This window comes from Taudactylus pleione, unplaced genomic scaffold, assembly GCF_031769625.1.
Source record: "Taudactylus pleione unplaced genomic scaffold, aTauple2 ptg000154l, whole genome shotgun sequence".
Classification (NCBI taxonomy): domain Eukaryota; kingdom Metazoa; phylum Chordata; class Amphibia; order Anura; family Myobatrachidae; genus Taudactylus; species Taudactylus pleione.
This window is the reverse complement of record NW_028284556.1, coordinates 2,205,346-2,220,656: the sequence shown is the minus strand read 5'-3', so window position 1 is coordinate 2,220,656 and position 15,311 is coordinate 2,205,346. Positions and strand designations below refer to the sequence as shown.

At 43.5% G+C, this 15,311-nt stretch overlaps 1 protein-coding gene across 2 annotated transcripts in view; it reads right to left on the bottom strand.

Annotated features, from left to right (window-relative positions):
- SIPA1L2 (signal induced proliferation associated 1 like 2) overlaps positions 1-15,311 on the bottom strand; it is a 249,628-nt gene that overhangs the window by 212,952 nt on the left and 21,365 nt on the right. For both annotated transcript variants that reach the window (XM_088474334.1, XM_088474335.1), the window contains exon 2: positions 14,843-14,976. In XM_088474334.1, coding sequence (XP_088330460.1) covers positions 14,843-14,976 — 134 coding nt within the window. The remainder of the gene's footprint in view (positions 1-14,842; positions 14,977-15,311) is intronic.

Sequence of the window (15,311 nt, the reverse complement as noted above, 5' to 3'; positions counted from 1 at the left end):
AGATTGTCATTTCCTCCCCAGCAGGGGTACTTTACATATGTAGTAACCTGGTTCAGTGCGCTAAGGGCAGATTGCCTGCAATCTCTGTTCCAGACTAGCTGTGTCTTTGGTGTCCAGATCTCAGCTCGTACCTGTCCGTCCATGACCACTGACTCATGAGAGCAGTTATCATCACTTCCACACAGCTCTGCCACTCCCACATACACATGTCTGCACCCTACTGTACAAGTCTTATATTTTTGCATGTGGCCACTTTATTTTTCATACAGTATTTATTTTTCTTTTTTTTTACGAGGAACAAAAACCATTTTAATGTTTTGCATTATCAGAAAGCCATTAACCCCATTATCCTTGTGCTGTATACTGTTATAATTATATTTGAATAAAATTCTTGAACAACTGTAATTAGAATCACTGCAAAATGTGGCCCCTTCAATTGAGTACTATTTCCCAACGTGGTCCTTGGGCAAAAAAAGTTGTGCAACCCTAGCGTAGAGTGTGTATAAGTAGTACTGTAGAAGGGTACAAGTGCTGAATGTCAGTGAGGTTAATGTATCTTATGGTTTGTGTTCTACTAGCTGAAGTACCCGGGCAACGTTACACGGGTTTAAATCTTTAAGTTATTAAGTTTTATTATGTTATGTTGTCCAAATCCATCCAGTGGAAGGCCCAGAACAGGCTCCCTGGGTTAAAGTTCTGCCCGGCACACTCCAACTTGAGGTCTGACTCGGACCCCAACTACTCCATTAGGCATCCAAAGTCACAACCCTGGCTAGTTTTTACCTTTGCTTTGAGACTTACCTCTGCCAGCTGCTCCATGGATCTGTGTTTGTAATTCACCTGGGAGATCTGCTCTGAATCATGCTGTTTGTAACATTTCTGTGTGTGTAGTTTTTCTCCTTCCCACAGTGATTAGCCACCTGGACTCTCCTCTGTCTGTGAGCATTGCTAGTCTTAATTGTAATCGCAGGTGTGGTCCTGATTCTCAAGGGCTGCAGAGATGATTGCTCCCTCTGCATGTTGTGCTTTCACCACTCAGAATACTACTGCCAGACCACCTGTCCGCATCCTCCAATTGCTGCCAGACCCAGGGTATATATATCCTCCCCTGATAGCATTCTGGCCCTGAACATCTCGTTACGTTCCGTGGTGTACAGCTTAAGCTATAGCTGTACCTCTGAGTAAAAGTGTACCCCAGGCTCCTGCTGGTTCCTAGACCAGTTCTATCTGAAAACCTGCTGTGTCCAGCAATCCTGCTACCGCCATCTCCATTCGGCTTCCCAAGCCGCAACTAGTAGCTTCCATGCTACCATCTATCATCTACGGCTCCCAAGCCGCAACCAGTAGCTTCCACGCTAGCATCTATCAACTTCGGCTCCCAAGCCGCAAACAGTAGCTTCCACGTTACCATCTATCAACTTCGGCTCCCAAGCAGCAACAAGTAGCTTCCACGCTACCATCTACAGCTCCCAAGCCGCAACCAGTAGCTTCCACGCTACCACCAACCACCTACGGCTCCCTAGCCGTGACAAGTAGCTTCCTCGCTACCACCAACCATCTAAGGCTCCCTAGCCGCACCAAGTAGCTCCCGCGCTACTATCGCTCATCTCACGGCTCCCTAAGCCGCTCCAAGTAGCTTCCAAGCTACCATCAGTCTCCTTACGGCTACCCTGCCGCACCTAGTAGCCCCCGTGCTACCACCGTTCACCTCACGGCTCACTAGCCGCACCAAGTAGCTCCCGAGCTACCACCACTCACCTTATGACTCCCTAGCCATTCCATGTAGTTCCCGTGCTACCATCAGTCTCTACAAGGCTTCCCAGCCGCACCAAGTAGCTTCCGTGCTACCATCCGTCTGCAAGCCCGTCTACTGGTACCCCGTTCAGCTCAGTAAGCCTTCCTGCCGGTCCCAGACCAGTTCCTCCAAGTTCCATCTGATCCCACTCCAACGTATCAAGTTTCCAGTTCCAGTCATTCATCATCAAAGGCAGTTCTCACTGCTATCCAATTCTTATGTTAAAAGAGCTATTCACGTTACCCATGGTTCCAGTCAAGTCGGTCTCCACTGAATCCGGTTCATCACCAGAGTCAGGTAAATCACCAATTGTTACATCCAAGACTAATTGCCACTCCTCTGTGAAGTTTTCATCCAAATCCATCCAGTGGAAGGCCAGAACAAGCTCCCCGGGTCAAAGTTCTGCCCAGTGTATACCTACGGGAGGTCTGACTGGTAGCTCAACCCCCTATTATGTCTTCTGGGATCCAATATTACCACTCTGTGAAGTTATCATCCAAATCCATCCAGTGGAAAGCTCAGAACAGGCTCCATGGATCCGAACAGGCTCACTGGGTCAAAGTTCTGCCCGGTCAGACACCAACGGGAGGTCTGACCGGGACCTCAACTCCCTAGTATGTCTTCTGGGATGAAATGTTACTACTATGTGAAGTTTTCATCTAAATCCATCATGTGGAAGGCTCAGAACAGGCTTCCCGGGTCAAAGTTCAGCCCAGCGTACAACAATGGGAGGTCCGACTGGGACCCTAACCCCCCTAAAACCAGTGTGTTTGTTTTGTAGAATGTAGAATGGAGATTTTTTGCATAGTCCAGCTGTTGCATAGCACAGATCAGTACTGTGTGGGTAGCAGTATAGTGTAAGTGGTAGCAGCGTTGCCATTAATGTTGTGCAGAATCGCAGTACAGGAGGTTATTTGTAAGTGAAAATGGCTGAGTACAAGCTATCTTGGTAACAGTGATCGTGGAGCAAGTTTTCTGCTTTTGTGGAGCAGCAGGAGTTTGCACCAGCTAATAGAAGGAGTTGAGCTGAGTGATGACGTCATGTGATTGGAAAGTGTGGATTAGGTAACCCAGTGCGCATATCTGTGAGCAGCAGTTAAACAATTACATTTCATTTTGCAGACGAGATTATTAAAATAAAAGAGATGTGCAGTAGGGAACATTTTAAATACATTTTTTGCTGTATAAAAATGCGAAAAGCCATTTCAACTCCACAAAAGTACTTTCTCTTTGCCCTTGTGCTGAACAGGTGCATATGTGGTCGGATACTTTTTATAGCATTTTGCACCTTCCATTTGCACTTTGTTGGACAAACACATTTCTAGCAGTCCTTTGTGTAGTTTAAAACAGAAGCTTTAACCACAGATGTTGCATGAAATATATGCAGACTTGTTGTCACTTCTCTCTCTCTATAATTAATTGAAGCCAATCTTGTGGATAAACACAGTGTATTGGGAGAATTTTTTTTTTTTACTTTAATTCAATATCTGTGCAGTGCACTTTTTCTGTTTCCCTGCACACCCAGGTGCACTTCTAGTTTGCAGAAGCATCTCTCTCAAAAGGTGAGAGGGTGTGCGCTGAAAGTGTACTGCAGTATGCAGTCAGTATTCTTGGAAATGAAGTCTACCTAGTGTAGGTGCAGCATAATGTGGAGTAAGTATTATGTGGAGTGGAGGTTGTAGCATTTTGTGTGTCAGTATTATTAGGTTTGAGCGTACCAAAGGCATGGTTGGGCAGACTTGGACCAGGCTTATTTTTATCTGGATTTTGTTTTCTTTAAAGTTGTGAGATTTGTGGGTGCCAGTATTGTATGGGGTATCAGTGTAACATAGAAAGAAGCACAGCGTGGATGGCTGTACTACAGTAGTAGATTTGGAAGTGTAAAGTAGGATGATGTATAGTGTAATTATTGTCTAGGGTGCAGCTCGCACCTATAATAAGTTTTTAGTTGTCCACTCGTGCCCAGGATGTTGTAAAGGACTGATTGACAGTCCTTCTCGGTAGATGAGCCACCCTACTGTATATTGCTGTGGAATTTACAGATCCATTTCACTCCTTCCATCTGCCAGGTATGTGCCCACTATTCCCTGTTGAGGGCATGTCACATTTGGGGAATGCACCAACTGGCACGCAGTAAGAGAGGCAGACAGAAGAGTTTGCCTCTTAAATATACAGCACCAGATGGAAGAAAGTACGTGTGGTGGGATTGCATTCCTAACGTAATGTGGGTGGGGCATTGACTATTCAGTGTTATAACTTATACGTAATGCTGCGTACACACGTTACGATTAAACAGGACGACTTGAGTTTAATGGGTTCATTTAAAGGTATGGATACTGGAAAAGAGCCTGATGGGCAGGAGGAGTGAGGTTCAGAGCATTGGGGCAGCACAGGAGAAATCTTGAATGTGAGAGTGAGAGGAGGTGACCAGAGTTGAGGTGATGGTTAGTGGAGGAATGGAGAGGGTGGGATGGAGTGTGAACAGAGCGGTTGAAGATGTAAAAGGCAGTGGAGTGATTGAGGGCTTTATATGTGGTGATGAGACGTCTTAACTGTACTGAGGTGGATGGGAAGCAAGTCAAGCAGTTGATTGAGGGGTGAGGTCATCACATTGCATGTAAATGAAATGCCCAGCAGCTTTAAGGATAAGTGGAAAGAGGTGGGTGAGAAGAAATAATAAAAGGAGGAGGTTCTCCTTTTTAGTAGATACTGAGGCAGAGGGGAGGAGAGAGATAGAATGGTAGTTAGACAGCGAGTCTCTGTCAAGTTATTTTTTTTTTGAGAATGGTAGAGATTAGGGCATTGTTGAAACTAGAAGAGACAGAACTGGATGAGAGGCACAGGTTGAAGAGGTAGGTAATATGGGAGCAGGTGTCAATAGAGGTAACGGAGGATGTGAGATGGAATGGAGTCAAGGAGCCAATTGGAGGGAGCCGAGGGAGAAAGCATGAACTTCATCCCTAGTAGCAGGGAAGTCCAATGAGAAAGAGATCACGGCCAGGCCTAGGGTGCTGAGGTTGCATTTGGCAAGAACAGACTTGGGAGGGGGAGAAGGTGACAGGGGATGTGACAGTCTAAAGGAGAGGAAATAGGGTCAGAGAGAGGGAAGGGGGAGTTGATGAAGTCAGAGATGACAGCAGTGGGAGAAGACAAGATCGAGAGTAACCACTGTGTGGGCAGGACTATGAAGTCCATTACGATGAGGCAAGGAAAGTGAGAGGAGAGAGAGCGTGTTAGCTAGACTGTAAAGTTATCTAGGATGTGGGGCCAGGGGGATAGAAGATGACGCAACCCAAAAGCGAATAGGGTAGAAGAGGTTAATATAGTTGTCCTTGAATTATGAGAAGGAGAGGGAGGGTTCAGAGGGTAGGACTTGGAAGATGTTTCGTTGAGAGAGAAGCCCATGCCCCACCTTGCTATTTCCCTGATCATACTATTAATTTACTGTTGGGGCTGATTGGGGGGGGGGGTGTCTATTTATTAAAAGTGAATTCTTGAAATGTAATTTCATGGTAGGTTGGGAAAACCGTATATTTTAAATGTGAAAGCTATTAATCTAATTTACATGACTATTGGAGTATAGGTATATTTATTAATTTTGATTGCTTTTAATTTAATGTTGGGCAAATATTGTCGGTTTTTTATGAGTGGCAGATATAGTATATAAAGTGGCAGATATAGTATATACATATGTCGATTTATGAATGGCAGATGTAGTGGGGCATCTTCTGAGTCGAACACAAATTTAATTTAAATGCTTTTATTTACTGTAAGAATGGGTTGCAGATAGGCATCTTATTTACTAAACGTACTGTATGTTATTGATTTAACAATGGGGCTAGTTGGAGGAAGGGAGCCTAGAGTGTTCACTCATTGCTAGCATTTTCCCATTTGATGTACAACTATTATCATTAGTATCAACACTTACAACTGCCCTATGCTTGGTGCAAGAGATCCGTTAGAAAAAGACTTCCCTTTGCTGAATTTATGATTCAGAATAGCACAGAAGTATAGTTACACACAAGTAACAGTCCCATGACATGCCCAGAACAAAATAGCTCCATGCAATCGCATGGTCTCCCCTTAGTTTCTGCCCCAAAATGCCCAAAGAGAAATTCAGCCAAGATGTTTCTAAAACACCTGGAGATATGCAGAATTGTGTAAATTCACTTCTGCGCTGTATGCAAAGACTTGCTATTTGCGGCTATGAAAAAAGCTGCGTCTGACTTGGAAACAAGCCCTTTGTGTGCAACCACATTGTCAGATATATCACTTGTATTAGAAAATGTCAGTGTTAAATTACAGGGCTGCTTTTAGGATCTTTGTCAAAAGAGGCATTTACTTGTCCTCTTAGAAACAATACACTGATAATTAGATTACCAGGTCAACTCAAACAGTGCTGTTGCTAAACAGAAGCTAGCCCTTGATTACATATCCACCGGAGGTCCTGCTAATCTAAACAGCAATCTCCTCAGTGATGCAACTGTCCTCAGTACTGTCCAGCTAAAACCAAATTATCTAAGTCTAGCAACCAGATTTAATCATCAGCCCACTGTGTATTATATTTTCAGTCACTTGAGATGCTCTAATCTAGAAAGCAGTTGATCCACCCTGCAGTGTGAGGCTGTTCTGGGAGTATAAGATGGGAACACACAGATAAGTAGTGGTGAACATTTTGGAAATAACTGGTGTGTTGGAGTTTTAGCTTCTGCCACGTCCTAGGACACGGTCACCCTGTTTGTATCTAAGCAGTCCAAGTGCCCAGCAGTGGAGTTATGCAACTATATTTAACAAGTTCACTCCATCAGGAGACACCCATGATTCGGTGATCCCAGTGGCAGCCATTCCCTACCACGCTAGTAGAGGATCCATGGTCAAGCAGCTGGGATCTGCAATTATGCCTCTTTGGAGACATCTCACCATTGGAAGACAGCTCACCCCACTCCTAGTAAGACAGATGGGAACCCTGTTCGCTCTACGGTGTGGAGGTGAAACTTACGGTTAGGGGTGGAGAAACTCTGAGTGTGTTGATACAATCTGGTATTACTGTAAATTTAAATATATTCAATTAGTGTTCACATTGTTACTTCATGTGTTGTGTAATAACAAAGGGGCAGATTGGTCATAGATTTCACCGGGAGTTTTCCCATTGGGCCACTAAAATTATTTTTTATTCTTTTCTTTTTCTTTTTTTTAAATATGTTCCCCGGTCAGCGCTGATCAGGAGCCAGTCCTCAGCACATGTCCACTAGAGAGAGCTGGGGGCAGGCTGCCTCCAGTCTGACTCTTCACCTCTCTCCTCTTACTGATGTTGGCTGCCTGAGTGTCTGACACCTGGGCTGGGGCCAGGCACAACAAACCATTTTCTTTTCTCCTCACACCGAACCGGGCAGCACCACCACGGAAAAGGGTCCCACTTCACCCGGCTCCTGGGCTCTGGCCAGAGGGTAAGGTTGTAATCGCTGGCACAAACACACCAGATCCCAGCAGCAGCAGCAGAACAGAGAGGTGGAGACTGAGGGGCTGCACAGGAGGCAGCTGTTAGTGTGTGCAGTGCTGGAGCAGGTGTATGGGACTAAGCGTGTCGTTTGCTGGAACAAGAGCATGAACAGGAGGAGTGGCTAGGGGGCACGGCATTTCACATGAGGCCGTGCCACCTTTTCAGGCGCACACAAAGGTCCCTATCTTCACTACTTGAAGGTTGGTAGGTATGCTGTATGGCGTTCACTGGGATGCTGTCAGTATTAGGATTAATGGTCTTCTAACCTCACCAACGTTTGCTTTTGGCCACGCCTAAATGGAGCAACTTTCGGAAATATTTTCAGGGCCATTTTAAGTTCCCAATATGCCCCTGATTGTACCTTTGCTATTATCTTCTCCTGTATAGTCTGTGAAATGATTGGTGAACCTATAAAAGGTGGTTGGGTACCATACCAGCTATAAACATACGCATTTGTCAAGGCAGATCTGCCATAGCAATAGACAAAAAGGCACTCATAAACCCAGTATCCTCACACATACCACATATTGCAAAACTAATAGGTCACATACCCCATGGCATTAATGGAAGTAATGTGCCCAGTATATGTAATAAAAACCTGTGACAGTATCTGGAATGGATATGGATTATGTTCCTAGAATTGCTGAAGGAAGATATAGACTTACTTGACTTCCCCCTCAGGTTAGAATAAATGCTGGCAGCAGTTAAATCCTTTCTGAGAAGAAAGGTTCCGGGCACAGATAGTCTACCAATGGAAATATATACGGTAAGCTTTATCAGAGGGCCTTACTGCAGCCAATACTAAGCACTCTCAATTCAACCTATGAGAAATATTTTCTGCTGTCTTCAATATGTAAAGCAAATTATATTACTTCCTAAGACTGGTAAAGATCCATCCTCTTGTGACAATCTCTATATGACTTTGAACCCTGATGAGACATAAAGATGCTCAATATTGTCATAGACACAAGTTTGTCTCCAGTCAGCATCAATATTACACTTTGACCAAACTAGCTCATCATGGCCTGAAGTAATTTCTACTAATATCAGACACCTCCTTGTAAACCTGCAAGTAGGCCACAATGACACAGGCATTAGACGCTGGCAAGTTTTTGACACTATGAATTGAGGTACTTATATACAGCAATGAGTAAACTTGGCTTTGGCCATTACTTTATGAAATGTGGTTGATTACTTTACACTCACACTGTGGTCAGAATCAGATTAGGTGGGTGTCTTCTATCTTGGTTAATGTTATATTATTGTACCAGACAGGAATGCCCACTGTTTACGCTTGCAATGATACTGATAAGTTCTGCTAATACCGTCACTTATATACAAAGATGCACCATCGGTAGTACATCGGACGCACATCAAACTTCTGAGCAACCCTATGCCTGCTCAGAATGTAGGAAGTAAGCCGCCTGCGCCAGTGAAGCTGAGTACAAATATGCAGTTGCTGGCTGCGACGTGCCCACAAAATTGTTGCGACACAGCGCGTTTGACTTGCCACTTCTCATTATCTCCCTAAAACACTCAATGACTGTCAATCACTCTGTGTACAAATATTCACTACAACTGCCGTCAATTAATAATCACGACACATGAACAGTGTGACTCAGACGCCAGCGCAATACAGACACTATTGGCCCTACTAGGGGCATTACTGGGGACTATGCATAAAGGGGCATTACTGAGGGCTCTGCATAAGGGGCATTAATGGGGGCACTACAAAGGACATTACTGGGGGATTTGCATAAAAGGGCATTACTGGGAGCTCTGCATAAGGGGCATTAATGGGGGCACTACAAAGGGCATTACTGGGGGATTTGTATAAAGGGGCATTACTGGGGCTCTGCATAAGGGGCATTAATGGGGGAACTACTAAGGGCATTACTCCGGACTCTGCATAAAGGGGCATTACTGGGGGCATAACTTAAGGGGCATTACTGGGGGCTCTGCATAAGAGGCATTACTGGGGGCACTACTAAGGGCATTACTGGGGGCTCTGGATAAAGGGGCATTACTGGGGGCTCTGCATAAGGGGCATTACTGGGGGCACAACATAAGGGGCATTACTGGGGCACAACACATGGGGAACTACTAAGGACATTACTGAGGGCACAACATAAAGGGCATTACTGGGGCACTGCATACTGGGCACTACTAGGGCACTGCATAAGGGGCACAAATTCAGGGGGCATTGCAAAAGGGGCTGTAATACAGGGTAGAATTGCATAAGGGGCACTACTATAGGGGGCATTGCATTGGTTTTTATTAATAATAAACCTTTCAAAATTGCATATAAGACTTTTTTTTCCCTTGTGACCCACACACTCATAGACCTTGAATATTAAGCCCGGTAGATATTTTGAGTTTGACATGTCTGATCTGCAAGGTAAGCAGACAAAGGTAAAATCAACAGCATTGCAAGGTCATGGAGAAGGAGGAGGCCTGGCAGTATCCAACCCCTTTGGTCATCCCAGCTGCAACAGTTAATACTGTAGGCTACATCAGAGATGGGAAGTGTGATGTTCAATATTATTTTTTTTTGTTGTTTTTTTCTTTCTCTATTTCAAATGTATTTTTGAAAAGGAGGTAAGTAAAGCAGATTTATCAAAAAGTACTGAGTCAGTGACGCAGGTTGCAACACTGTCCATCTTAAGCAGGCAAAGTAGAGTGACACAGGATAGGCATTAGCATAGTGTACAGTAGGTTGCAGCATCATGTGGGTGTCGGTAGTGAGTTGAAGTGTAGTGTCGGTTCTAGCACAGTGTGAATCTCAGTAATGTATGGGGTATCATAATTGTGCATGCCATGTGGGTATTCGTATTGTACAGTGGTGCTATTACAAACAATGCCAGTTTGCAGGCATTTCCCTTGAAATTCTGAAAACATTTGGCCAATTTTCTGGTCTGAAAATAAACTGTACAAAATGTGAGATGGCAGTGTAGTGTAGGTACTAGCATAGTGAGTACAGTATAATGGGAGAGGTTGTAGTATAGTGTATGCTGTGTGGATGTCAGTACTGTATACAAATACATAGAACATTTGTATATCGGAGTGACAGGCCACAAATAAGAAATTTTTCTCTGCCTTTACTGGAATGAAAAAGTTTTTTTTTGAACTGCCTTCTAATGACCTCAACTTGATCAGATCTAATTGTACATATCATTAATGTTTATTGGGGAGGTTAATGCATACTGACACTGTAGCCTACTATGAACCCTGCTTGTTATGGTTTTATACCAACCAACATGTGAAACAATTATCTGTGGGGTATTGACAGTGTGTGTTAACAGCGTGTTTCCCACATAGATCAATATTCTCAAAGATTAGATCCTGAGGAGACTACAATAAAAATTTCCAACATGCAAGCAACCACAGCCCTCGGCATATTTGCAGATTTGTGTTGGCACTCCCCTGCTCATTACTGACCTACAGTCCACTACATGAAATTTGCCCCATACATCTATGTTTTGATATGTGCATTATATATACAGTCAGGTGCATAAATATTGGGACATTGACAGAATTTTCATATTTTGGCCTCTATTCACCACCACAATGGCTTTGAAATGAAACAAACAAGATGTGCTTTAACTGCAGACTTTCAGATTAAATTTGAGGGTAATTACATCCAAATCAGGTGAACGGTGTAGGAATTACAACGGTTTCTATATGTGCCTCCCACTTTTTAAGGGGCCAAAAGTAATGGGACAAACTAAACAATCCTAAATCTAACTTTCACTTTTTAATACTTTGTTGCAAAGAAATTACAGCCTGAAGTCTGGAACGCATAGACATCACCAGACGCTGGGTTTCATCCCTGGTGATGCTCCGCCAGGCCTCTACTGCAAATGTCTTCAGTTCCTGCTTCTTCTTGGGGAGTTTTCCCTTCAGTTTTGTCTTCATCAAGTGAAATGCATGCTCATTCGGATTCAGGTCAGGGGATTGACTTGGCCATTGCATAACATTCCACTTTTTAGCCTTAAAAAACTCTTTTGTTGCTTTTGCAGTATGCTTCGGGTCATTGTCCATCTACACTGTGAAGCGCCGTCCACAATGAGTTCTGAAGCATTTGACTGAATATGAGCATATAATATTGCCCGAAACACTTCAGAATTCATTCTCCTGCTTTTGTCAGCAGTCACATCATCAATAAATACAAGGGAATCAGTTCCATTGGCAGCCATACATACCCACGCCATTACACTACCACCACCATGCTTCACTGATGAGGTGGTATGTTATGGATCATGAGCAGTTCCTTTCCTTCTCCATACTCTTCTCTTCCCATCACTCTGGTACAAGTTGATCTTTGTCTCATCTGTCCATAGGATGTTGTTCCAGAACTGTAATGGCTTTTTTAGATGTTGTTTGGCAAACTCTAATCTGGTCTTCCTGTTTTTGAGGCTCACCAATGGTTTACATCTTGTGGTGAACCCTCTATATTCACTCTTGTGAAGTCTTCTCTTGATTGTTGACTTTGACACATATACACCTACCTCCTGGAGAGTGTTCTTGATTTGGCCAACTGTTGTGAAGGGGTTTTTCTTCACCAGAGAAATAATTCTTCTGTCATCCACCACAGTTGTTTTCCGTGGTCTTCCGGGTCTTGTGGTGTTGCTGCGCTCTCCGATGCGTTCTTTCTTTTTAAGAATGTTCCAAACAGTTGATTTGGCCACACCTAATGTTTTTGCTATCTCTCTGATGGGTTTGTTTTGATTTTTCAGCCTAATGATGGCTTGCTTCACTGATAGTGACAGCTCTTTGGATCTCATATTTACAGTCGACAACAACTGATTACAAATGCAAATGTCACACCTAGAATCAACTCCAGACCTTTTACCTGCTTAATTGCTAATGAAATAACGAGGGAATAGCCCACACCTATCCATGAAATAGCTTTTGAATTGATAGTCCCATTACTTTTGGTCCCTTAAAAAGTGGGAGGCACATATAGAAACCGTTGTAATTCCTACACCGTATAGTATATATAGAGAGAGAGATATACGCACACACATATACATACATATATATATACACACACATACACACACTTACCATGCAGCAGCTGCATGTTGGAGATGGAGACGAGACCAGGCCCATGTCAATAGCCGCGCCCCCTCGTGGCAAAATGGCGCTATTTGCGGATCAATTGAGAGGGGGCGGAGCCAAACGATGCAATTATAAATATATTGCATCATATTGGCTCCGCCTCCTCCCCATTGACCAGCGAATCACGGCATTTTGCCAGGAGGGGGCAGGGCTTAATAACATGGTGATGCTTGCTCTGCCCTCTGTCAGGGAGGGTTCTGAGTACCCAGAAACCCCCCCTGTGTGGGCTACTGCAGGGGTTGGGTATGAAATACCGGCAGTCAGGATGCCAGCTGTCAATATTTTGGCAGTGGCATCCCAATGCTCAGTGTCACGACAGGGGTACGTAGCTATGCTAATCCTCCCCCCTTCTCCCTCTAACCCTCCTCTCTTACACCCTAACCCTCCACACCCCGCACCACCTTAACTCTAACCCTCTCCGTTAGGGCCTAAACCTAACCCTCCCCCCTTGGTGCCTGAACCTATCCCTCCCCCCTTACCCTAACCCTAACCCCATGTGGTGCAAGCCAATTAGCAAGGGAAGATTATTATATATGGCATAATTTCCTTCATGAGCTCTCTACCTTACTTTTGTTTGTGTTCAGCACTAGTCTCACTGGTGGCTAAGGGTCTGCCGAACGTTTACATGACACGGCCATGTCCCTGTCTCCAATTCCTGGATCTGAAATGTTGGTATGTATGTATAACATCAGGAACTCACGACAAATTACATAATTAATTATTTCACTGCTGACATCACATAAAACATTTTAAATGTCATAAAACACCTTATACTGACAACAACATCCATTATGACCTAAATTATTCTAATAACACAGATCTGAAACAAGAAGCTTCTATCTATCTATAAAATATATATATATATATATATACACACACACACGTATATATATATGGGCTGCGAAGGTGGTGGTCGGACGGGGGTGCCGCAAAGGGTGTGGGGTATCACCAGGGAGGGGGGGTTTGGGGGTGCTGCGAGGGACTGACCAGGTGTGCTGTGGGGGAATGGGGTCGTTTGTGTCCAAGTGGAGAGAGAGAAAAAAGGAAGGGTGAGCTGAGGGGTCAGAGAGGATGCATATATAAAGTGGGAGGGAATTAGTGTGCAGGGCTGGTCCCAGGGGAGGGGCCCGCTAGCAGTTACTAGCCACTGTAGGAGTTGGAGCTAGGTGAAGAGGAAAGAAAGAATGGAGGAGGTGGGCAGAGAAGGGCTGTGGGGAGGGAAAAGGTGGAGCACCTGGTAATGGTAATATCTCCTTGCCCGGCCCTGTGGCAATCCCGCTCCTTACGACTTAGTACATATACTGCCGCCTCTGAAATGTTTTGGGGGGCTAGTCATCCCCTTGCCAGCGCCTATGCCTCCAGGCTTACTCTATCTGCCCGACCTCAGCACTAGAAGTGGCAAGGTAAACTCTCCATTATTACTATGCTGAGTATATCACTTAAATATATTTTATTCTGAAATTAAAATATATAGCTGAGAATCACAGAGGTTTGTCATATATTTTCATTATTCCACTGTTATTTATCACAACATTTTAGTACAGACATATCAAAACACAGTGAGTAACAACAATACAGTTCTGTCAGCAGGTGTGTTAGAACATTAAAAAATAGACTGGAAACCATTGGGCTACAGGGACCAAACTATAGAGATACAAAGGGGCAGTGGAAGCAAAGCAACACAAAGAAAGAGGGCACTGTGATAAGACAACAGAGGCATAGAGCATAAAGGGAACAAACAATGCAGAAACTGAGGGGAACTGAGGGGCTGAAAAGAATACTGAGAGGGCCTGAGATTCTGCAAAGAGGCGCTACAGGGAAAAAAACAAAAACACAAGGGAAGCTCAGAGAACACACATAATAGTGACACAGTTGTCATAAATTCACAACAATGAAATGGAGCTAATAAAAGACATAACGGGGACACTGGGCAGGGACAGCTTTTTCAAATGCTGTGCATTGTGTGATATCCATTACAACCCTACACCCACTGGTGCCAGAGTGACTATTACCTTTAACCATAGATTAATTGATAATACCCCTTCAAAAACCCTCCACCTGAAATGAAGGGCATCAAACAGGTTGTTAAATGATTAATGCAGAATGTCAGTATTATAGGAGGCATCACTTATATGTCATGAATAAACATTTAGTACCTGATAGCCAAAGCCTAATTCCATTCTGGCAAAACACATACACATAGTTCAATTGAAAAAAATAAAGTCAGGATAGTTATTATCATTGTAAGTTCTGAAAAGTGTCTGTAGTTGAACTGTTCAAGGTCTGTATGACACCATTTTAAAAATAGAACAATATGTATTCACAGCTTTATCTAGATGAGAGTACAATTTAAAATCATGATTAATTCACTGATGATTTTATAAATAACTTGAAAAGACAAATCATGCACAAAGGAGGATAATTACCTCACTTGTTCGGAAAGCAATACGATAGTTGAACAGAGAAATCTCTTTCTCTTTGATATCTTCCACCTTCTCCCTCCGAATGCTGACTGCTATAGGTCCTAAATTGTCATCAATTCCAAAGTAATTCTGATGCTCTAGGAAAAAAGACAGTTTTATATAATAACTAGATCAAATAATGAAGGAGTGTGAATTGCGCTCCCTTCCCTAGGAGTGTCTATATAAGGAAGTTAATGTTGCTGCCTAAGATACTGTTGGTCTTTCCTAACCAACCAGGTCCGTTTAAATATATAAAAGTGTGTATATCCAATGGGCGTAAACAAATCTTACTTACTTAAAATACTCTAAACAAAGATAATATATCATACTTTTATTTGGAGTTACTTAGCAAATATAAAATACAGGTTGAGTCTCTCATATCCAAAATGCTTGGGACCAGGGGTATTTTGGATATTGGAATATTCCGTATTTT